The 24,960-nt window shown below is 40.3% G+C and overlaps 1 protein-coding gene and 1 pseudogene across 2 annotated transcripts in view; both read left to right on the top strand.

Moving 5' to 3' along the window:
* The window catches only part of Zfp81 (zinc finger protein 81), a 32,670-nt gene extending 9,316 nt beyond the window's left edge, over positions 1-23,354 (top strand). For both annotated transcript variants that reach the window (XM_039080057.2, XM_063264495.1), the window contains exons 2-4: positions 17,042-17,168; positions 17,378-17,432; positions 18,259-23,354. In XM_039080057.2, the coding sequence (XP_038935985.1) occupies positions 17,042-17,168; positions 17,378-17,432; positions 18,259-19,669 (1,593 nt within the window). In that variant the 3' untranslated portion in view covers positions 19,670-23,354. The remainder of the gene's footprint in view (positions 1-17,041; positions 17,169-17,377; positions 17,433-18,258) is intronic.
* Pef1-ps1 (penta-EF hand domain containing 1, pseudogene 1) lies at positions 7-12,908 on the top strand (annotated as a pseudogene).
* Positions 23,355-24,960: the final 1,606 nt, after the last annotated feature.

Genomic DNA, 24,960 nt, shown 5'->3' with positions numbered 1-24,960 from the left:
GTAGTGTCATCCAGCCCCCTGTGCTCCCGAGCGAGACTGCGCCTCTCCAGACATAGCATCTCTGGCGAGTTGGTGTGGGTGTGATGCTCTGTAGCGTTCAGACTGTTGTAGGGAGACTTTGATAAGCGCTGTTATCTCTCTCTCCCTCTCCCTCTCCCTCTCCCTCTCCCTCTCCCTCCCCCTCTCCCTCTCCCTCTCCCTCTCCCTCTCCCTCTCGCCCTCCCTCTCCCTCTCGCCCTCCGTCACTCTCATTCTTTCTTTCTTTTTTTAAGTAGTGGGCATCGAACCTCAGTCTTTGTTCAAACCTTTCACCAATGAACTGTAAACCTATCCCGCATTCTGGTTTTTTGCTGTTAGTGTTAATGTGGGAGGATTTGTTTGCTCCCTCTGGTCCAAGAGTGGGAGAAAATACCCAGGCTTGCAAGGAAGAGAGGATTTTCAATTTGCTTCAAAATTGTTTGGATTCACCAACCAATTTGGCAATTGTCTAGGCCAAGGTGGATTTTGCGGAAAATGTTTCTTTTCTTGCATTGCTAGCTCTGCAAAAAGCATGAGATGAGGTGAATAATTTAATTTTAAAAACAAACAAGAACGTGGTGGTTTCTTTAGCTGTGGACTTGAACAGAAAGGATGGAGGGTTATATCTGTTTCCGTCTCATTGCTACAGATATTCGTAAGTTGTGTATCCTCTAGATTTAATTTTAGCTTGTTGTATGTGGCTTAGAATTTAACCATTTCTTTTATATTCTGCGTTTTCTTTTTGGGGATATTTTTTTCAAAACATTATCAAATAATCTGCTTTTTTCCCCCCTGTTCTTGTAACCTCCTCTAATTTATGACTTTATTCACTTGTCTCTTCCCTCGTTTTTTGTTATTTTAGCTAGAGTTTTGCCTATTTTTTTCCCTACTGCTACCCGAGTTTTTCCTGTATTACTGTTTTTTAAAAGAACCATTCCTGAGATTGACATTGACGGTGTGTATTCTTTGGATCAATTTCATTAATTTCTCGCCTTATTCTTTTGGACTCTTGCTGTCTTTGCTTCTCTATGTGGCTTGTTCTTGTTTTCCTAAGACCTGTGTTTGAGTCATTAAGTTGTTTATTTGTTGTGTCTCTGAGTTCTCAGTGTGTCTAGAGGAAGCTGGAGTAACTTTTTTGTTTCTTCTAAATTAAAGATGAACTTAGAAGGAAACCAGAGGAAAATTTAATGGAGTTTGAGGTTGAGAGGGGAAAGGCAGAAAACAGTGCAGGCAAGCTTTAAATGCTGCCATTTTTCATCAGATAGGAGAGAAAACAAAACAGAAAGATGCCTTTTAAGTTCAACATGGATCAGAGAAACAGTGAGGAAGCCCAGGTAAGTTAAGGAAAGCATACTTTGTAAGTGTTGAACTTGGATCTGAGTTCAGAGGGAACCTGATTTACAGGGTCTTGTTTCATAGCACTGAGGGATTACTCCAGAGATACCAGGTTAGAAATAAAATGGACACAGCTTACTGAGAAAGGAAAGGCACTCCTAAGAATAACAGTTGACTGGTGAACTGAGGAAGGAGCCCCCAAAGTCCGAGAAAATGTGGTCCAGGACATGTGAGACATTTGCAAAACATCTGCCTCTCCCTAGTTTGTATACCGGGAGCTTTTCTTGAGCTGTTCTTTTCCTTAGTAAAAGAAAGGGTTTAAGATCTTCCTTTGCTGACTGGCTTCTTTCTGATGTTAAATCTTCAGATAGCTTTTTTTTACTCCTATGTTGCATTTGTATGTAAACATTTGTAGCTATGAGCTTACCTCTTGCTACTGTCTTGTTTTACCACTTTTATTGAAAATAGATTTTTCCCTCCTCACTATATATTCTGAGTGTGGTTTCTTCACCCTTTACCCCTCACAGTTCCTCCCCATCTCCCCTCCTAACTGGATCCACTGCCTTTCTGAATCTCATTAGAAAACAAACAGGTCTCAAGAGGATAATGATAAAATATAAGATAAAACAAAAATTGACACACCTTATTTGGACAAAACAAACAGAAGGAAAAGAGCCCAAGAGAAGGCACAAGAATCAGGGACCCACTCAGGGATCCCAATTAAAAAGTGGAAACCATAATATGTGCAAACCTGTGCAGGCCCTGGGCATGCTGCCTCAGTCTCTGTAAGTTCATACTCAGGTTGATTTTAGATGGCCTTGTTTTCTTGATGTTCTCCAACCCCTCTGGCTCTTATGCTCTTTCTGCTTCCTCTTCCAAAGGCTTCCCTGAGCTCTGAGGGAAGGATTTAATAGAGACATCTCATTTAGGGGTGGGCGCTCCAAGGCCTTTCATTCTCTGTATCTGTTCCCATAGGCTCCAGAACGAAGCTACTCTGATGATGGCTAAGCAAGGCAGTGATCATGTTTTCCTTTCTAGGTCTGTGATACCTCCTCACCAAGGATGATTTTTTTTTTTTTAAGTTCCATCCATTTACCTCTGACTTTCCTTTTTACTTAATGGTTGAGTAATACTCCACTGTGTCGATGTACGTTATTTTGTTTGTTTTTATTCATTCTTCTCTTGAGGTACATCTAGATTGTTCCCAGTTTCTGGGTATCAAAAGAGCAGTAATGAAAACAGTTTGGGGGGGGGGGGGATGGGGAGGGGAACACCCATATAGAGGGGGAGGGGTTAGGGGGGATGTTTGCCCGGAAACTGGGAAAGGGAGTAACATTCAAAATGTAAATAAGAAATACTCAAGTTAAAAAGAAGAAGAAGAAGAAGAAGAAGAAGAAGAAGAAGAAGAAGAAGAAGAAGAAGAAGAAGAAGAAGAAGAAGAAGAAGAAGAAGAAGAGGAGGAGGAAGAGGAGGAGGAGGAGGAGGAGGAGGAAGAGGAGGAGGAGAATCAGGAATGTCTTTAAAAAAAAAAAAAAAGAAAGAAAACAGTTTAGCAAGTGTCCTTATATAAGTGGAGGGTCCTTTGGGTATATGCCAAGGGAAGAAGCACCCATGTGCATGGTTGCACTCCCACCAGCGAAGGATGGTTGAGTGTTCCTTTTACTCCACATTTCACTAGCATGACCTGTCACTTGTTTTATTATCTTAGCCATTCTGAGAGGTAAAAGTTGGAATATCCAAAGTAGTTTGATTTACATTTCCATGGTGGCTAAGAATGTTGAATATTTCATTGTGTTTTAGCCATTCAAGTTTCCTCTTTTGAGTATTCTCTAGATGTGTACTCCATTTTTCACTTGGGTTATTTATTTTCTTGATATCTAGTGGGTCTTTTCTTTGGTTGGTTTGTTGGTTTTAGTTTTCTTGTTTTGGTTTTAGTTCTTTTATATATTGTGGTTATTCGTTCTCTATTGGATGTAGAGTCAGTAAGAATTTTTCACATACCGTATGATAGAATACTAGTTTACTAAACGATGGTGTCCTGTGCTGTACAGAAGCTTCTCAGTATCATAAGGTTCCATTTATCAATTGTTGCTCTTAGTGCCTGTGTTGATGGTGTTCTGTTCAGAAACTTTTTCTTATGCTAATGCCTTCAAGGCTATTTCCCCCATTTTCTTCTGTCAGGTTCAATGTATCTGGCTTTATGTTGATGACTTTGATCCATTTAGAGTTGAGTTTTGTGCAGGGTGATGAGTACGAGTGTGCTGGAATTCTTTTATATGCAGCTATCTTTCTTGACCAGCACGATTTGCTGAAGGTGCTTTTTTTTCCTATTCTGTATTTCTGGCTTCTACATAAGAAAAAAAAAAGTCCGTAGGTGTGGTGGGTTGAATAGGTACAGCCCCATAGACTCACAGCCTTGTTGGAGTAGGTGTGGCCTTGTTGGAGGAAATGTGTCACTTGGGGGCTGGGGGGACAGGCTGTGAAGTCTGTGCTCAAGCTATACTCAGTGTGGCACACAGTCTCCTGCTGCCTGAGGATCAAGATGTAGAACTCTCAGCTCCTATAGGACCGTGTCTGCCTGCATGGTGACATGCTTCTTTCTTGTTATGATGATAATAGACTAAACCTCTGAAGCCAGCCCCAATTAAAAGTTTTCCTTCATAAGAATTGCTGTGGTCATGCTGTCACTTCACAGCAGTGAAACCCAAACTAAGATAATAGGCGCGTGTGTTAATGTCTGGGTCTTCAGTGCGATTTCATTGATCTTTGTGTTTTGTACAACACCAGGCTGTTTTTGTTACTAGAACTCTATAGTACAACTTGAAATTGGGGAAGGTGATAGCTCCTTGCAGCTTCTTTATTCGTCAGGATTGTTTTAACTATCCTGGGTTTTTTTATGTTTCTAAATGAAGCTGAAAATTGTTCTTTGAAGATCTGTAAATCATTGTGTGAAATTTTGATGGGGATTGCATTGAATCTTTAAATTAATTTTGATAAGATGATCGTTTTTACTATATTAACCTATGTAACATATATCTGTAAATCTATAGTATAGATTATACACACACACACACACACACACACACACACACACACACACACGAGAGCTACTGATTTTTGTGACTGGATTTTGTATCCAGCTATTTTGCTAAAGGTGCTTATCAACTGTAGGAGTTCCCTGGTGGAAATTTTAGGATTATTTTGTATACTGCTATATTGCCTGCAAATTAATGAGACTTTGACATCTTTCTTTCCAGTTTGTATCCCCCTTGATCGCCTTAAGTTTTCTTGTTACTCTAGCTAAAACTTAAAAATACATATGTACAATTGTATGACGTCATAACTGCCATGGCCAGCTACCAGACGGGCAGAGTTACCCAGGAGCTGCAGGACAGGTACCTGGACCACCCCCAGGTGGCTACTATCCTGGACCTCCTCATTGTGGGGGCCAGTATGGCAGTGGATTTCCCCCCTGGTGGTGGTTACGGAGCTCCTGCCTCTGGAGGACCCCATGGGTACCCCAGTGCTGAAGGAACCCCTTCTGGAACTCCAGGCAGACCATATGGCCGTGTACCTCCAGGAGGCCCCTATGTTCAGCTACCTCCAAGTCCCTATGGTACCCAGCCGCCTGGACCTTATGGACAAAGTGCTGTCCCCCCCAATGTCGATCCTGAGGCCTACTCCTGGTTCCAGTCAGTGGATGCTGACCACCATGGCTATATCTCACTCAAGGAGTTGAAGCAGGCCCTGGTCAACTCCAACTGGTCCTCATTCAATGACGAGATGTGGCTCATGAAGATTAACGTGTTTGACAAGACCAAGGCTGGCCGCATTGATGCCGACATCTTCTCAGCCTAATGGAAATCCCTCCAGCTGTGGAGGAACCTCTTTCAGCAGTGTGACCCAGACCACTCGGGATCCCTCAGCTCCACAGAGCTGCAGCAAGCGCTGTCCCAGATGGGCTACAACCTGAGCCCTCAGTTCACGAAGCTCCTGGTTTCCCGATACTGCACGCGTTCTGCCATTCCCGCCATGCAGCGGGACTGCTTCATCAAGGTGTGTACCCAGCTGCAGGTGTTGACTGAGGCCTTCCGGGAGAAGGATATCGCAGTACAGGGCAACATCCGGCTCAGCTTTGAGGACTTTGTCACCATGACGGCTTCAAGGATGCTATGACCCAGCCTGCCTAAAGGGTGTGGAGCACACCAGGGGATGTGGGCCTCTCCTTTCCTCCTCTCCTAGCAAAAAGTGTTTCCTAGCCTGAGCTAGAAAGGACAGAGGTTGGCTATCCTGGGCTGTGGAGTGGCATGGCCTTGGAGTAGGGGCCCTAGAGTAGCAATGGAGTTAGCGTCTGGTTAGCCGTCCTGGCCTCTGGCTTTTCCCCTCTTCTCCCTGATGCCAGTGCTAAGTGCCCCTTGGCTGGCCTACCTGTCATCTCTCACCGAGACCACCAGGTCAGAAGAGCCCAGTTTCTGCACAGTGGAGTCAGACTGAGCGGGAGGGAGATTTGCTGGGACCAGAGCGTGGGATTCCCCGGCTCCCTCAATCCTTGTATATTAACATTAATTTTCCTGAGGCTTTGCCTGCGCAAGAAGCTTGGGCATTCTGCCATCTCGGCCATATCTGATGAGGCTCATGACCTCCAAAACTCTGACCCCTTACTGGCCTACCACGTTCCACTCAGCTTCTCTCCCCAGGGGCATTGTCACATCCTTCTGCTAATGTTGATTCTAATTTACTTTTTTTTTCCTTCCCATTTAGGGCCAAAAGTCCAGGAAACTGTAAGCGTCAATAAAAGAAAGACTGCAGTCCCATGCCCCCCCCCCCCAAAAAAAAACATATATAGATATGAAGAGAGTGCACAACCCTGTCTTGTTCCTGTTTTAGTGGAGTTGCTTTGAGTTTCTTTCCATTTAATTTGATGCTGGCTATGGGCTTGCTATAAACTGCTTTTGTTATGTTGAGGTATGTCACTCGTATCCCTAATCTCTCCAGGCTTTTTATTATGAAGGGACATTGGATTTTGTCAAAGGCGTTTTCCGCAGCTAATGAGATGATCGTGTTTTTGTTTTGTTTCGTTTTTTCTTTCAGTTTCTTTATATGGTGGCATACATGTGTTTTATGTATGTTGAACCATCCCTGCATCTCTGGAATGGAGTCTACTTGATCATAGTAGATGATCTTTGTGATGTGTCCTTCAATTCAGTTTGCAGTTATTTTGTTGAATTTTTGCATGTATATTTATAAGTGAAAGTGATACATAATTTTCTTTATTGGGTCTTTATAAAGTTTAGATATCGTGGTAACTGTTGCATGGTAAAAAGAATTAGTCAGTGTTCCTTCTGTTTCTATTTTGTGGAATAATTAGAGGATAATTGACATTAATTCTGCTTTTAAAGTCTGGTAGAATTCTTTACAAAGCCACCAAAGTCTGGGGGTGGTTATTGTTGTTGTTTTTTGTTTAGTATGTCCTTATGATTTCTGGATTTCTTCAGTGTCTGTTATGTCCTTGTTTTCATATCTAACTTTGTTAATTTGGATCATCTCTCTGGTTTTTATTTAATTTGGTTGTTTTTCAGTCTTACTGATTTTTCTCAAAGAACCAACTCCATTGTTTCTTTGTACTTTTGTTTGCTTGTTTGTTTGTTTGTTTGTTTGTCTTTTTGTGTGTATGTGTGCTGATAAGTTATTAGTATGAAATCTATTCAAGTTTTTAATATAGGCACTTAGTACTATGAACTTGCCTCTTAGACCCCTAATATGTCCCATAAGTTCGGGTATATTGTGAATTCAATTTCATTCAATTCTAGAATGTCTTTAATTTCTATTTTGATTCATTTTTTCAGTCAATAGAGATTGTTCAGTTTCCATGAGTTTATAACCTTTCACTTGTTTCTGTTGTTGATACCCAGCATTAATACAAGGTGGTCAGTTAGGAGAGACAGTTATTTCAGTTTTCTTGTACCTTTTGAAACTTGCTTTGTGTCAAGTATGTGGTCAGTTTGGGAAACCGTTACATGAGGTGCTGAGAAGGTATATTCTTGTGTATGGGTGTAATTTTCCATATCTATCTGTTAAGTCCATTTAGCTTAAAACTTCATTTAGCTCCCGTGTTTTCTCTATTTAGTTTTCATCTCTCTCATCTGTTGGCAAGAATGAGGTATTAAAGTCTCCCACTTTCAGTGTGTGAGGTTCACCATGTGATTTAAATTGTAAATGTGATTCTTTTACAAATCCGTTGTGGTAAAAATTAATGAGGATCGTTTGCTATCAGTTCCTGAGAGCTGGATCTGCTCACTCTAGCTGCAACTCTGCCACAAGGTCTGCAAGCTGCCCTCTCCCCGCTTTTTTCCTTTTAGTCCCCTAGGCGGTAGTTACCATGCCTGGCACACACACACATACACACATGAGGTTCTGTGGGCCCTGCACATTCTCACTCCTTGTGGGCAACAGAACCAGATCTGTATGCTCCAACTGCCTCTCACACATTTCTTACACACTGTCCTCTTTAGCCCCGTTGAAATCAAAGTTCCAGAAATTTGTAATTTAGCAATTAGATTTACATGTTAAATTCTCAATCCACAATTCATCCACACAATAAATTCACTGCCAATTAATAAATATATAAACTGCCACCTAGACAATATAAAATCGATCTAACCTAAATCTGAACCATCTTCCTCTGTAGACTCCATTTTGATCCCTTTCCTTCCTCCTCTCTCCTCCCTTACAAAAATTTTGTCCCCGCCCCACTCTCTACTGTCCAATCATGTATCACCTTGACATCAGCCTACACAAACCTGTGTCCTTTGTGTTTGGGACATAGATGTTAAGAATTGACATGTCCTCTGGTGGATTTTTTTCCCTCTTCGATTAGTATGTAAAGTCCTTAGTTATCTCTTCTAATTCGTTTTGGTTTGGAGTTAATTTTGTCAGATATTAAAATGGCTACACTGGCTTGGTTCTCGGTCCATTATCTTGGAATGTCTTGGTCCATCCATTTAACCAAAAATGGTGTATATTCTCCATGTTAAATTGTGTTTCCTGAATGTAACAGAAATATAGATCCTGTTTTCAAACCCAATCTGTTAGCCAGTCTCTTGTTATTGGGGAATTACAAACTTTGATGTTGAGAGATACCAAATAGTAGTATTTGTTGTCCTGTTATTTTGTGTGTGTGTGTGTGTGTGTGTGTGTGTGTGTGTGTGTGTGTGTGTGTGTGTGTGCGCTTGTGTGCGTGCGTGCATGCGTGCTGGTCTGGGATCTATTCCCTGTGTTTTCTTGGATATGATAACTTCTTGATCTTGGAGTCTCTGTACACCTGGATTTGTAAATAGATATTGCTTAAATTTGGTTTTATCATGCAAGCTCTTCCTTTCACCATCTATTGTGATTGAAAGTTTTGCTGAATATAGCAGCCTTTCTGTCTAACTTTAGAGGTTCCAGTGGAAAGGTAGGTGTTATTCTAATAGGTCTGCCTTAATATTCTATTTGGTCTTTTTCCCTGAAAGCTTTTAATATTCTTTCTTTGTTGTTTGTTTTATATGTTAAGAAATTCCCAAGGTGAATGTCTTTTCTGATCCAGTCTATTGAGTATTCTTTACACTGAAAATGTTCTTCTGTGGTTTTGTTGAAAATACTTTCTGTGCCTTTGACATGGTTTCTTCTGCTTTCTCTATTCCTGTTAGGTTTCTGGATGTTTGATCTAGAAGTTTTTTAGATTTAACATTTTCTTTGTCTGAGATCTCCATTTCTTCTATTATGTGTCCAATGCCTGACATTCTTTCTTTCATCTCTTGTAGTCTGTTGGTGAGTCTTCCTCTGAGTTTTTTTTTCCCCCCTTCGGAGCTGAAGACCGAACCCAGGGCCTTGAGCTTGCTAGGCAAGCACTCTACCACTGAGCTAAATCCCCAACCCCTCCTCTGAGTTTCTTATTCGAGGTCCTAAACCTTTCGTTTCCAGATAGTATCACCATCATCATCATCATTATTATGCCTTTTCTTTATTGATTCTCTTTCCATTTTCAGGTCTTGAACTGTTTTATTCATTTCTTTTCGCTGTGTTTTCTAGATTTCTTTCAGGGATTCTTTTTTTTTTCTCTTTGAGGCCAACTATCGTGTTCATAAGGGGTATTTTAAGTCTTTTTCTTGTGCTTCAACTATGTTGCAATACTTGGGGTCTTCTATGGTAGGGTTGCTGGGCTCTAGTGCAGACATTGGCCTGGCTATTATTGTTTTATGTTGTCATCTAGGTGTCTAGGTTTGGAAAGATTGTAATTCTAGGTGCTGATATTTGGTCATCTTTGTTGGGTCAGTGTTTTGTTCCTTGGTTTCTGTTGTCATCTCTGGTTCTTAGGATAATGTGGTGGCTGTGTTGCCGGATACTATGGTCACTAGAGATTCCAGGTAAAATGCGTTTCTAGGTATTGTGAGCTGACAGTAGTAACAGGATACAAGTTAGGATAGGGGGCTAAAGGGCCCAAAGGAGGGAGGAAAGCAGGGTGTTCCACTAGGATCTGCTTTGTCTCCTGGGAATGGGAGCACAGAATAAGGAGAGGCCGCAGCGGGTCTGCTACAGAGCTGGGGATAATGGGAGATTGGACTTGGAGGAATCGAGGAAAAGGTAAAGGTCTACATTTAGCCTACCTCTTTTGCTGGCTGGAGTGGCCCACTGGTTAATGGAGAATGCCTTTTGGATATGGGAGCTGGGTTAAAGCAATGAGTGAGGTAAAGGAATTTTGGAGAGGAAGATCTGTGTGATCCCTTGGAGAAGGAGACAGAGAGGAAGGGGAAGCTGCAACGGATAGTCTGCTGCAGAGCTTGGAATGAGAAGGGAGACGATTGGATTTAGAAAAACAAAGACAGAAATGAAGATATGCAGTTAGCCTGCCTGCTTCCCTAGCGGGAGTGGCCAGTGGGTTTCCAGGAAAGCCTGCTGGGTTTAGTTGCTGGGATAGAGCAATGAGTTGGAAGAAAGAACTTTGGAGAAAAAGATGCATTGGAGTTGCAAGGGAAGTGTGATGATTTACATAGGCTTGACCCAGGGAGTGGCACTATTAGAAGGTGTGGCCTTGTTGGAGGAAGTGTGTCACTGTGGGGGCAGGCTTGGAGGCCCTCCTCCTGGCTGCCTGAGGATGCTCAGTCTGTTCCTGGCTTCCTTTCTTCGAGTGAAGATGTAGAACTCAACTCCCCTCCTGCACTATGCCTGCCTGGATGCTGCCATGCTGCCATGCTCCCACCTTGATCATAATGGACTGAACCTCTGAATCTGTAAGCCAGCCTCAATTAAATGTTGTCCTTTATAAAACTTATATTGGTCATGGTGTCTCTTCACTGCAATAAGACCTTAACTAAGACAGAAGTTGGTACCAGGAGTCCAGTATTGCTGTTAAAGGCCTGATCATGCTTTTGTTTGGAAGAATGTGGACTTTGGGACTTTGGCTTTGGAAAGCAGTGGAATGCTTTAAATGGCGATTAATGGGCTATCTTATTAGGACTGCGGAAGTCTTTGTTACTGAGAGTGATTTGAATTGTGCAAGCCTGGCCCAAGAGGTTTCAGAGGAAAAAAATCAATATGTGCTGTTAAGACTGCTGTGTGGTATTTTGGTGAAGAATGTGGCTGCTTTTTGTCCTTGTGGAGGAAGAGTCTGCCTGAGGCTAAGGTGAAAAGACTCAGATTAATTACGTTGACAAAGGAAGTCTCAGAAAGACCCACCATACATTTTGTTCTCTAGTTAAGTCTCATGAAGAACATTTTAATAAAAAGAAGGGACCTTGAGAAATGAAAAATACAAAATATATGGTTGAGTATTAAAGGGACACCTGGAAGTGAAATGGAACCGAATCCTGTGTTCAAAAATATTAAATTGAATTAAGGAAGTAATGACCTTGGGGCAAGATCCGAGCTAAGTTACCTGTGATTGGCTCCAAGCAACCTAGTACAAGCCTTTAATCCCAGGAGACAGACATACAGATCTCTACGTTCAAGGTCAATCTACAGAGTAAGATCCAGGACAGCCAAGTTTGGCATTTAAGAGGTGAAGGAGACAATTGATGCTGGTTAGCTAGAGCTAAGAAAGATCAGTATCACAAAGGTGAAATCTGGGAAGTGTTTTTTGAGAGCTGTGTTCCAGAGATGCCAAGGTTGTACCTCGTGCTGTGGCTGGACTTGGTAGTGTGTCAGAATCACCCAGGTGATACTGGTTTGGGGTCATGAAGAACAGCTGAGGCTGGGCACCATGAGTGGCCATGGAAGGCCATTGGTGAAGGTGCACCCTCAGTTGCAATTGATGGCCCAGGACTGAAGGGGTCAGGCAAAGGACTTGAGGCTTGGCACCATGAAGAGAGCCTATAAGAGGCTAATGGTGAAGCCCAAATGCAACAAAAGACCCCAATGTATTGAAGATGCCGGTACCATGGGATGGTCACCAAGAACAACAGCAACGGTGTAGTGTGGATCAACCTGAAGTTAAACTACTACAGAGGGCAGAGCTGGAGAAGTGAAGCCAGCCAGGATCATGTGTGGATCCCAGACATTGAAACAAGCTGTAACATTGAAGTTGCCTTGGACACCCAAAGATGTTAAAGATGCCAGAGCTGCTGGTTATCTGCTGAGGAAAACTGCTAACAGGGAGTGGAACCAGCTCAGGAAAAAGAAGTTTGTTGTAGTCAACAAAGATGAAAAAGGAGTTGAAGAGCTGAAGACCACTTTGACATCAGACATGGAGATGGCAGAATTCAGAGTTTGCCCTGCAGGTTGCCTGTCTTAATTCAGGGAGAAGAGACTTTGAACTTTAGACTTTTAACATTATTGATACTGCTATAGACTATGGGGGCTTTAGAAGTTGAACTAAATGTATTTTTTTATTATGCTAAGTTTAGATATGGCCTCCATAGACTGATGTGCTTAAACAAGCCTATGGAGGCCGGGGTGTGGAATGTGATGGTTTGCATATGCTTGGCCCAGGGAGTGACACTATTAGAATGTGTGGCCTTGTTGAAGCAAGTGTGTCACTGTGGGTGTGGGCTTGAAGACCCTCCTCCTAGCTGCCCAGAAATGTTCTGTCCCTGGTTTCCTTCAGGTGAAGATGTAGAATTCAGCTCCTCCTGCACCATGCCTACCTTGATGATAATGGACTGAACCTCTAAACCTGTAAGGCAGCCCCAATTAAATGTTGTCCTTTATAAAACTTACATTGGTCATGGTGTCTGTTCACAGCAATAAGACCCTAACTAAGACAAGAAGGGAGGCTGCATTAGGTGGTCTGCTATATATCTGGGTATAAGATTAGGATATTGGTTTTGGAGGAGCAGAAAGAGAGGTGAAAATCTGGATTAGATGTCTTCCTTTCCTAGTTGGAGTGGCCAGCATGTTCCCAGGGAATGCCTGTTGGGGTTGGTGGCTGGGATAAAGCAGTGAGTTGCGGGGAGGGTGTTTGGGGAGGAAAGTTGTGTGTAATCCACTGGACATGGGCTCCAGCCACCAGCTCTACCTACAGAACACTGGGTCTAACACACTCAGCCCCTCCAAATGCAGGTGACCCACCAAGCTCTGGATTGAAAACCCACCAATCGGGGTTGGGGATTTAGCTCAGCGGTAGAGCGCTCGCCTAGCATGCGCAAGGCCCTGGGTTCGGTCCCCAGCTCCGGAAAAAAAAAAAAAAAAAAAAAAAAAGAAAGAAAGAAAACCCACCAATCCCTACCCTGGAATTATCTTCCTATAAGGTTTCACCCCTAAGAAATGCTATATAAACCCTGTCTTCTATTCAGTTCTCTACTATTTCTTACCTGAACAGAACACCCTCCTGAGTTTTTCCCTCCCAATAAAAACATCTCTCATATGAGGTTTGTTGTGCAGTGTGACTTTGTGGTATTTCTTGCCTCCAGACTGACAGGAAGCCCTTCCCCTCAGAGATGTAACGTTTGCTTTATGGAAGCCCACCACTCCTACCCCAATACCAAGCCTCCTTACCCCACCCTCAACCCCAACAGTCCACTGGGGAAACCTTTCCCCCTCAGAATTAGGATTTCTAATTATTTGAGTGCCCTGGAAGTTCAAGAAACTTACAATTTTGGTTCATTTTGGTTTTTTGGTTTTCGAGACAGGGTTTCTCTGTGTAGCCTTGACAGTCCTGTTGGATTCAGGGAGAAGTCTAGAACCCTTGCTTCAGAGACCAGAAGCTTAAAATGAAAGCTTTATTTTCTGTGTTCTGGGAGGTAACCAGCTAAGGATTTGAACCATGTCAGAGAAACAAGAACATTTTTAAGGGCAAAAAACCACACAGGTTGGATGAGGTATAATCTTGGTCAATGACAGGTAATGTACAAGGATATTTCCATTGTGGTTTCACCCCAGCTTAGAGCCAATCTATATAAGTGCATTAACATTTGTGGTTTGGACTTATCTGGGCCACCTATGCCTGGGAACATGAACTTAGTTTGAGTCCAGGAGCAAGATGGATAAGCTGTCTAGAGATGGCTGGACCCAAACATCCGTCTTCTTAGAGTAACACAATGTACATATGCAAATCTAAAACTTGACAATAAATATGAAAAAGAAGTCAGTATAACTCTCCAAAAGTTCATGAATGTTATGCCCAGTTCACGGGAACCCCAGGAGACCACCAGAAATCTTGACACCGATGTAAACACAAGAGTCTTTATTGTGTGAGTCCAGACAGGGAATGCCAGGGATTAACTCAGAGTCAGAGACAGGTTACCTTGTGTTTCTTCACAACTCTTTACTAACTGAATCCAAACATAGCAAATTGGATAAAATGTTGGAGAAACAATTAGAATGTCTAATTATTTGAGTGCCGAGGAAGTTCAAGGAGCCTATAATTTTGTTTTTGTTTTTTTGTTTTGTTTTGTTTTGTTTTTTGTTTTTTTGAGACAGTTTTTTCTGTGTAAAATAAGGAATATGGGAGGGAGGGAGGGAAGGAAGGAAGGAAGGAAGGAAAGAAGGAAGGAAGGAAGGAAGGAAGGAAGGAAGGAAGGAAGGAAGGAAGGAAGGAAAAGAGGGAAAGAAATTAGAAACATAATGATAGAGACCTTTTTGGTAAGATTAAGAGACCAAACTAAAAGTCCTTGGCATGTAATTGGGTATGAATGTGTTTCCTGAAGGAACAACAGACTTTTGAGTCCAGGTCTGTAGAATGTATGTACCAAATTTCATAATGAAACACATTGTTTCCTGTAGTTTCTGTGTTCTAAAAAGAAATTACACTTCAGAGATTTTATTAATAACTAATTTGCTAAGAATTCCTATCAAAATGAATGACTAGTGGTTGTGTATTTCAGGAAGATGAAGAAAATTGGTGAAATGTATCACTAACCCTAGGCATAAATTTTTGTAACGTATTTTTAATAAGGGTTCAACCTCTCCTTTGGTCTATTACCCAGCAGAGCAAAGGTAGTGGAAGAAAAAAGTTATTAGGATATGGAGGAAGTGGACCTGTTTAGTAATAAAAATAGTTTTGGTGGTTTTTTGGTTGTTCTTTTATTTTGGAGGGGGGGGTTGGGGTTTTTTGGGCGGTTTTGGTTTTTTGTTTGTTTGTTTGTTTGTTTTGTAATTTAGTCCCTTAGCAACGACCAAGTATGACCTAGTAACTATAGACCAGTCCTCTAGGCAGGTATACACATTTACCTTATGAGGCATTTGTCCCTGTATGTGACTTTGTACTCTGCATTTTAAAATATTTTTCTCATACTTACTGTTTGTGCGTGCACTTGCACACAGGTATGAGTGTGTATATGTTTGTGAGTATGCACAACCAGTGTGCATGATTGGGTCAGAGAACCTTTAGCCCAGCAGAGATGCTCATTGTTCTTCTTGTATCATTGTCTATTGACATTCGTCAATAAAAATTATAATATTCATATACAGCATAGGAAATTACCCATGATTAATCTTCTTTAGAATTAAATGAAAGTTGGTCTGAAAACTGATTCTGACCCATAGAGTTCTTTTAGAACCTAGTATACCCTTCTTGAAGATGCCTTTAGTGAAATTATAAGTGTGTTTATTGACCTAAATAATAGAGTTTGGTTTTGATTTGGTTTGGTTTGATTATTTGCTGGCTGCACACACACATACACACTCACACACACATACATATATATGACACATGCATACTCATATATAATCTATTATATGGGAAGGATTTTAAACTCTATTCAAAGAGTTTTCTCCTCTATTATGACCTTGTATTACTTGTACTTTTCCGATTATGGTATTGGCCTCATAGGGTGAATTATTATCCAACCTAGGACCACTTGCCCAGAAGTAGTAATGCCTACAATGGGTTGGTCCCATAAAATGCAGGGCTATGCTACCATCTACTGGAGCACAGAAAGTGGGCCTCAGGAGGAACCTTCAGAAGTTAGTTCTCTTCTTTGACCTTTATTAGTCAAGTGATGCAATTCAGGCCGCCAAGCTTGGCAGCAAGCTTTCCTGTCTAGCCTTGGTGTAACACACTTTGGCAGCAGATATTTCATGTTATCTGTGTTTATATACTTTTTTATTTTATGAGAGTTTTATGCATAATAAAATAATGATCATATCGGCCTTCCATTTTCTGCCTCAAACTTCCTGAATGTCCTTCCTAACATGCTCCTCTCCCAACTTCATATCTTTTTCCTTCCTTATAAGCCATTAAGCTCAATTAGTACTGCCCATATGTACGTTGGTATAGTACCATCCACTGGAGCATAGGAAACTGCCAGTGGCTACACTCTAAAAGAAGAGTGCTTCTCCATTCTCCAGCAGCTAGCCACTGCCACCAGCTTCTTAATAAAGGTGGGAACTTGGAGAGAATTTCCTAATGCCAGAATTTTGGCTGGCTTGATCTTGTGCAGGTAACTATAGCTGTTGTGAATTCACAAGTGCTATCCATCTCATGTTCAGAAGTCAGCATTTTATAGCATTCCTGTCCACCCCCTGGCTCTTAAATTCTTTCCACCTCTTTGTGATGTTCCCTGAGCCTTGGAGTGGGTGGAGGTAGAGCTGATAAAAATGTTTTTAGGACTGACATTCACAGTCTTTTGAGGGGAGGGACAAGGTTTTACTATATAGCTCTTCAGGTCCTAGAATTTGCTATGTAGATAAGGCTGACCTTGAATTCACAGAGATCCACCCCTGCCTCTTGAGTATGAGATTAAAGGCAAGCACCACTGTGCCTGGCACATTCTCAGTCTTGATAAGAGTTCAGATTTCAGTGTGTCTTTGATCAGAGAAAATCTCTTAGTCTGTCAGAAATAGGCAAAAAGTTGGAAAGATACTAGGAGTATTTAAAATACTATATTGTTGTTATAATGTATTGCATGACAGTGATTCCCCTTTACCATTAAACTGGTTGTTTCTCTTCCAATGAGTGTCCTCAGGCTTCATTATTAACTGTTATTGACAAATAGACATTTCTACTAACTATACAGGCTCCCTAGAGCTGGTGTCTACTCTGATGGATTCCAAATTAATAAAGATGCAGTTAGCATCAGAACTATGTGGCAGTGTGAGAGTTAGAATGAATAGTAAATGTGTAGTTTACTATTTATAAATACTAAAATGCAATGCCAACCATGATGTATAGAGAATATATGAAGAACAAATCATGAAGTGAAGGAATCAAGTCACGCTATGTTCCCAGTGTTTTTCTACCATGAGTCTTGTAAATGTGTGTGGATTATTTTAGGAACCAGTGACCTTTGAGGATGTGGCTGTGAACTTCACCTTAGGAGAGTGGGCTTTGTTGGATTCTTATCAAAAAGAGCTCTACAGAGATGTGATGAAGGAAACCTTTAGCAACCTGATCTCCATAGGTAAAAAGTACAGCATGATAACTTTTCTTTGTTTGTTCAGAAAAATAACTCTTGTTCATCTGTTTACTTGCATAATTTGAAATACTGAAAGATGTTGGTGAATACTGTATGCCTTGTTACATTATACCGTAGGGTAGTGGAGGGGGGGCTAAAATGTAATGATTTTTAATGTAAAGTTGAATAATTCTTTCCTTGGGTTTACCTTTCAGGGAAAACCGAGGAAGAAAATATTGAAGATTACCAAAATATTAGGAGAAATCTGAGGTAATGTATAATCAAAATTAAATACTTGAAAGTAATAGAAAATCTGAGACTCGAGTAAATAATCCAAGTTTATATCTAGATGTGAACTGCATTGAACTTGACCATTCAGAATTGGGGGAATCTCAGCTCTGTAATGGAATGTTACACAATGTCTTGCAACTTTAAGGTGTATGAAATATTTTCCAGTTCTCTCATTATACAGAAACTTTCCTTTGAGTACAAAATTATTTACTGTACTCTTACCAAGTTACCTTTAGACTTTGAATATAAAATATGTGTGTATGGGATATATTGTAACCCACCTTAAATAAAATCCATGAAAAATATTCAGGTATGTTAATCCCATAAAGCCTGACCCTCCCCATTTTGCATAATGAACATTCAATTTTGGTAACTTTGGAGAAGACCATGTTTGCCAAATATGAGCCAGCCATGAAATAAGGATAAGTAAAGAACACAGTGTAAAATGAGCAAATAAACCACTGTGTATCTGCAGTGTTTTCACCATTCTTTTTGTAAATGTACATGGATTCCTTTAGAAGACAGCAATGATATTAGAGAAACTAAGATCGTATGATGTTCTCAGGGCCTGTGGCTAGGTGTTCAGTCCTTTCAAGTTTATAAACTGTTGTGGCAGTAAAGACAACACTCTTTTTCCCCTTAGTATGAGGTCTTCCTATGTGGCTCAAGTTAACTTCAAACCTGCAGTTCCCTGCCTTTACCTTCTAAATATTGCAATAAGAAGTGGGACACAATACCCAGCCTCCAACACTTCTCTGGGCTAGCCATAAGACTATAGTAGTATTCTTTTTTCTTTTTTTTCCAGCACTCACGTGGTTGAAGGATTCTATGAATTTGAACGTGGTATTCAGTATAAAGAAACCCACCAGCACATTCAAGAGCATGCTGTTCATAAGTACATGCCTCCGGGAATTGTAGTATATGAAAACATTGCATGTGAAAATGGTGTCATTGATCTTTCACAGTCAGATGTGCACCCCAGAGTTCTAACTGTAGAGAAATCAGATGAGCGTCAGAAATGTACAGAAAAACCTGTTCAGCATAAGAAATGTTGGAAAGATTTCGTATATTCTGAGTCCTTTCTTACCCATGAGAAGCCTTCCAGAGAGAAACCCTATGGAAATGAACAATTTAATGACCCCTGCGGGAGTCTCACTTCTTATCAAGGTTATGAGACAACACATAATGGAGATAATCTCCGTGAATACAAGCAACTTGAAACAGCTCTCATGACATGCAGTTATGTTCAGTCATATGAAAGAATCCAAAGTGGAGATAAACCATTTGTGTGTAAGCAGTGTGGTGAAGCCTTTGTTAATTCCAGTCACCTTATCAAACATTATAAAATTCATACTAGAGAGAAGACATTTGCATGTAAATATTGTGGGAAAGCTTTCATTCATCCAAGAGCCTGTTATAACCATGAACGAACTCACACTGGAGACAGACCTTATGTATGTAAACAATGTGGGAAAGCATGTATTCATTCTTACCACCTTCTCCAACATGAAAGAAGTCACACCCGAGAAAAACTTTATGCGTGTAAGCAGTGTGGGAAAGTATTCGGACGTTCTTCATACCTTCGCAAACATGAAAGAATTCATACTGGAGAGAAACCTTATTTATGTAAGCACTGTGGAAAAGCCTTTAGTGATCCCACAACCCGTAACAATCATGAGAGAACACATACTGGAGAGAAGCACTATGTTTGTAAGCAGTGTGGAAAAGCCTTCATTCGTTCCTCTCAGCTTCTGATCCATGAACGAATTCACACTGGAGAGAAACCTTACTCCTGTAAGCATTGTGGGAAAGCCTTCACCTATTCCAGCGCCTGTTACATTCATGAGAGAATTCACACTGGAGAGAAACCCTATGTTTGTAAGCAGTGTGGGAAAGCATTTACATGTTCCACATACCTTCACAAGCATGAAAGAATTCACACTGGAGAGAAACCTTATTCATGTAAGCAGTGTGGGAAAGCCTTCATCCAACATAGGGCTTGTTACAATCATGAGAGAATTCACACTGGAGAGAAACCCTATGTGTGTGTGCAATGTGGGCATGCATTCACTTTTTCAAAATCCCTTCAAATACATGAAAGAAACCACACTGGAGAGAAACCATATGTATGTAAGCAGTGTGGGAAAGCCTTCACATGTTCTACATATCTTCACCAACATGAAAGAACTCACAGTGAAAAGAAATCCAATGGATAGAACTTTTACCAATGTAGATCATTTGAGAGTCTTTGTATCCAGCTTGCTGTTGCTGCAAGGAAGGAAGGCTGTGGGGAAATCAAGAGAATATGAGCAACTGTGTCATTTTTACTCACATATGCAAATATACATAGGATAAAACCTGTCGTAGCAAGTTTGTCGGTGCTTGCCTTTTATTCCAACACTAGGGCAAGGGAAGTTTAGAGAATTACAACATTCAGTAAACCTTATGCTACATGGAGGGTCTGAGTACTGCTTGAGAAATTTAAGAAGTACCATTTCTACTCAAATAAAATTGTCCACTGTACAAAATAAAAGAAAGTTGTGTTTTAAATGAGTCATTACATTTCCATGTAGTTCAATAGTATAAGCAGGAAATGTGAAGGGACTGTTACTGAAGTACAGTAAAAACTAGAGCTGACTCTTCTGTTCCGTCTTACGAATATACTCAAAAATAACTTTAGATTTTAAGTATGGTCTGGCAGGTAAAGTAACTTTGGCGTTATTTCACCTGCCTCATTTCTTCGATGGCGGGAAAACTGGGGCAGGACGAGAACTTGAGCCCACAGCTCGAAACCCCAGGACGCTGCAGGGCACAACAGTAGCAACTGTATAAAGAAACTACTTGAATTTTGTTCATAAACGTCTGTTCGGTAAATTAATTGAATTTCAATTTAATGGCTGCTGTTTTTTTTAAAGCAATGCAGTTTCTTTTGTTAGAAGGCTGTATTGGATTTGTTAAATTCAAATGTATTTGTAATCATCCAGTATATTTAATTTTTAGGTACATTTCGAGTAATCATGTTTGCTGTAGAGCTACATTGCAGTTTCCTTACATTTATGTGCATACTTGGATTTTCTCAAAGTAACATTCTTACATAGATTTTATATTTTGTAGTTTTAATGTATACTTTCTTCCAACAAGTTTTTGGTGTTTTATTTAATTTGTAGGACTGTATCTGTGTGTGTGTGTGTGTGTGTGTGTGTGTGTGTGTGTGTGTGTGTATACACGCATGTGCGTGCACGTGCCACAGCACAGGTATGGAGAACATTCAAGAGTTTCTTTCCTGCCAGACTTCCCCTTAGCAAGCACCTTTACTCACTGAGCCTTGTTATCAGTCCCAAAAATGATTTTTGTCCTGTTATTTTCTTTTGTTTTTTGAGATACAGTCTCTCCAGGAACTCAACTATGGAGACCAGACTGGCCTTGAATTGCAGAGATCTGCCTGCCTGTCTGCCTCCTAAGCGCTGAGATTAGAAAAGTGTGTGCCACTATGCCTGGCTGATTTTTATGCATTCTTCTCCTTTTACATTCTTTAACTGTTTTCTAGTGAGTAGATCAAAGAATGTTCACTTTCCCATTAACTCAGAAGAGACCTTCAGTTACCCTTTCATATTAAATGTTGTTTAAAGGGTCTGGAGAGATGGCTCAGTGGTTAAGAGTGCAGACTGCTCTTCCACAGGTCCTGAGTTCAATTCCCAGCAACCATATGCTGGCTCACAACCATCTGTAAAGAGAGCTGATGCCCTCTTCTGGTGTGTCTGAAGACAGTGACGGTGTACTCATAAGTGTAAAATAAAGAAATAATTCTCTTTTAAAAAAATGTTTAAAATTGAATTATCTTTATAAGTTAAAACCCATTGTCATGTTGGAAGACTTTGAAACCAATGTATAACGTGTAATTTTTACTTTATGTTGCTCAACTGTTACTGCAAGTTTGTCATTGCTCACTAAAACTACCATATTGGTACAAGTAGTTTTCTGGTCAAAACTGAGTCAGACCATACCATTTAGTCCAACACAATGTAATGAATCCTACCAATCTTTTCTAGTAAGATTAATCTTGATGTTATTCTTCATTAGATGCAATTTCTAACCTGCCTGGTGCTTGTTTTAAATGAGTTGATTACATTTTAATGTAGTGTGATGTTTCTGTTAAAAATACTTTGTGATTGAATATAGTTCTGTCTTTTATAATTAGTCTCACACAGAAGATTGTGATTCAAAGGAAGTAGAAATTCATCAGTACAAGTGAATCTCAGTTTTAAAAGGTGGTGGTGTTTTCATGATTCAGATTATGTTTACATTTTCAGACAGATCTCGAAGGTGTCACTGTTTTTAATCTCTCCTAGTTATTGAGGGGAATTACTTACTTTTGCAAGTGTCACTTTTTTGGACATTCAGACCCAATTGTGTGGGCTTGTTTTTCCCTGTTTTGTTTGATGTCAACTCAGTATTTCATTAAAATATACTGAACTCTGTTTTCCATTAATACCAGTGCTTTTCTTAGATACCGTAAGATTGCATCGTGATAAATCCTGGTAAATGCAGAAAACATGAATAAGATGTATATTTAATGCATTCAAACTGGGGAACACTAACTCTTAGCCTACAGTGTTATATTGCCTTCATTAGTGTAAAGTTCGTTAAAAACATCAAATCATGTATTTTGTATTAGACCATTTGGGTGTCGTGGGCTATGTAGTGCTTGCTACTTTGTGTATATGTAGACATATGTCCACAGTGCATCACTAGTGCTACTCCTGATTGTGATACTAGAAAATAGAATTTATCATCGCTGCGAGCATAGGATATGTCCTTCACTTTGCTCTTTTGCTTTCCTGTTGTCATGTTATTGTAAAAGTTTGTTTATATCATAAGGCAGGTAAGTCAGTTATGCCAATGAAAATACATGACTCCAGTCAGATTTTTTAAATCTGCTAATGTCCTTTATTATTGTAAAGCAAGGTATATGTATATATGAGGTTTCTAGTACATTCCTAGTGATGGACAGAGACAGTACCATTGTTTGAAACAAATTTATGATTCTCAGGAAGTGTATTAGACTACTTTCACTTGTCAGCATGGTAGATTAGGAACTTTCAGAATTAGCATACAATATAGAGGTATTCTTTGTGCTCTACACTGTTAGGGGAAAACTTGCTATTGCAAAGTCTGGTGTTGATACTTTGGTGGGGAAAAAAAGTAAAGTCGTATGCAAACATCAAACAGATACTTATGAGATGGGAATAAAGCTAGTTGGAATTCAGTTTTTGTGGGCGGTGAGGGCACATGCTTTCAGTCTCAGCACTTAGGAGGCAGAGGAGGGAGGATCTCTGAGTTCAAGGCCAGCCTGGTCTACAGGGTTTCAGGACAGTCAAACTGTTTCAGAGAAACCCTGTATCAAAAAAACAAAAAAAATAAATGTAGGCCAGGTGGTGGTGGCAGAGAAAATGCCATAGCTACTCCTTGTCTCAAAAAAAAACAACAGGTACAAAAGCAAAACAGTTTTAGAGCGCTTATCAAACGCTTTTTCACCTTGGCTTTGATAACCACCACTCCCAAAATAAGAGCAGAAAGCAAGGATCAAAGTAAGGGTTGTAATGAAATGAAACTTTGTAAATAGGATTTACTCCGAGTATTGTACTTCGTTTCATCAAGTAAATTCTGGTTTTGTTATTTAAAATAACACAGACATTTTTAAAAGACAGCTGTGTACCTCATCTCATCCTTTCATTTCTGTTGGTCTCTGTTGTCTAGGCCTTTGGAAAAGTATTTTATGTACAATAATCCGGGTAATAGAATTCCATAAAACAATATGTCTGTAAATGTTGAATACCACAATAGAAAGTAATTCTAGTTTTTGAGAGTTGCTATGAGGAGGAAATAAATAACTTTCATATATTTACTGAGTATTTGGAGCTCTTTGCTTAGAATCATATTCATCTTATCAGACTCTTTTGGGGTTCTTTGAATTCTTGGTGTGTGTGTGTGTGTGTGTGTGGTGGTGGTGGTGGTGGTGTGGAGGGAGTTAGTTTATATGCACTACATGCATGCAACAGCCCACAGAAAGAGGCATGGGAGGCTCTGGAACTTGCAGGTGGTTAACCATATGTACTAAGAATTGAACCTGAGTCCTCTGCAAGTGCTCCTAACCCTTGACCTGATTCTCCAGCCTCGTATTTAGTTTTTGTTGTTATTGTTGTTTAACATGTGAATGTAATTGTTTGCATACATATTAACCCTCTCTTGGCAATACATACCAATCCTCTATCAACAAAGATTTGCTTCTGTAGGCTTTTTAGAAAATTGGTCCTTTTCATGTACTGCAACTTTTTAATGAAATTATCCCAAGTAGGGGTTGTTTGCATATGTATCTGCAAGATTTAACAGAAAAGAAACATGTTACTTGCTGCATTTTCCAGGTTGTAAAAGATTTGCTCATCTGGGGAATAGTTCTGGGCTGAATTAGTGGATCAAATGCAAAATATTGTCATCTGTCTAGACCAAAGTGGGACAGGCTAGACTCCCCTGGCCCCCTCCAGCACCAAGGTTAGGAGTCTAAATAGAGTCTCTATTCTGGACTTTTTTTAACATACTTTTTTTTAAGATTTATTCATTTATTATATATAAGTACACTGTAACTGTCTTCAGACACACCAGAAGAAGGCATCGGATCTCTTTACAGATGGTTGTGAGCCACCATGTGGTTGCTGGGAATTGAACTCAGGACCTCTGGAAGAGTAGTCAGGTGCTCTTAACCGCTGAGCCATCTCTCCAGCCCCTGGATTTTTTTTTTTTAATGTATTTGCATGTACCTACTTTGAACTGTTGTCCTTCTGTTTCCTGTAACTGTTTTGGAGTTTCAGAACTTATTAATTTTTTAAAGCAAGATAAGAGTTTCTATCTTCTAAGCATAGATACCTAGTAAAGGAGTACTGGTTTGTGGAATAGGTTTCTGCCACCACATGGATTTCCATCTGTTCTGTCCCATTGATGTGCATGTCTGCATTTCTTGCAGTGTGCTATTTGCTCAGTGCCTTTAATTTTCTACGCTTCTCTTGATTTCATATAGCTTTCAGATTTCTTAAATTTCCGTGAAGAACTTGTAATTTTTATATCAATTGCATGGAATCTGTAGATTGCTGATAGGCTTAAATTTTCACAACACCAATTCTGCCAGTCCATAAACACGAGAAGTCTGACATCTCGTAGTGTTGTCCTTAACATTTTTTTTTAAATTTTTATGTTTTTAACTTTGCTTTGGGATTTTTCTAGCAAGGTTTGTTTTTCTTGATGTTTTTGGTTTTAGTTTGGTTGAGACAGGGTTTCTCTGTATAGCCCAGGTTGTCCTAGAACTCACTGTAGACCAGGCTGGTCTGGAACTCAGAGAGATCTGTCTGCCTCTGCCTCCCTAGTGCTGGGATGAAAGGCATGCACCACCACTGCTGAGCTGTGTGTCTGCATCTTTTGTGTCTTCTGGAAGTGCTACCAGTGCTCTTATTGTGGT

Source organism: Rattus norvegicus, chromosome 7 (genome assembly GCF_036323735.1).
Source record: "Rattus norvegicus strain BN/NHsdMcwi chromosome 7, GRCr8, whole genome shotgun sequence".
Taxonomy (NCBI): domain Eukaryota; kingdom Metazoa; phylum Chordata; class Mammalia; order Rodentia; family Muridae; genus Rattus; species Rattus norvegicus.
This window is presented reverse-complemented; position numbering and strand designations above follow the sequence as displayed.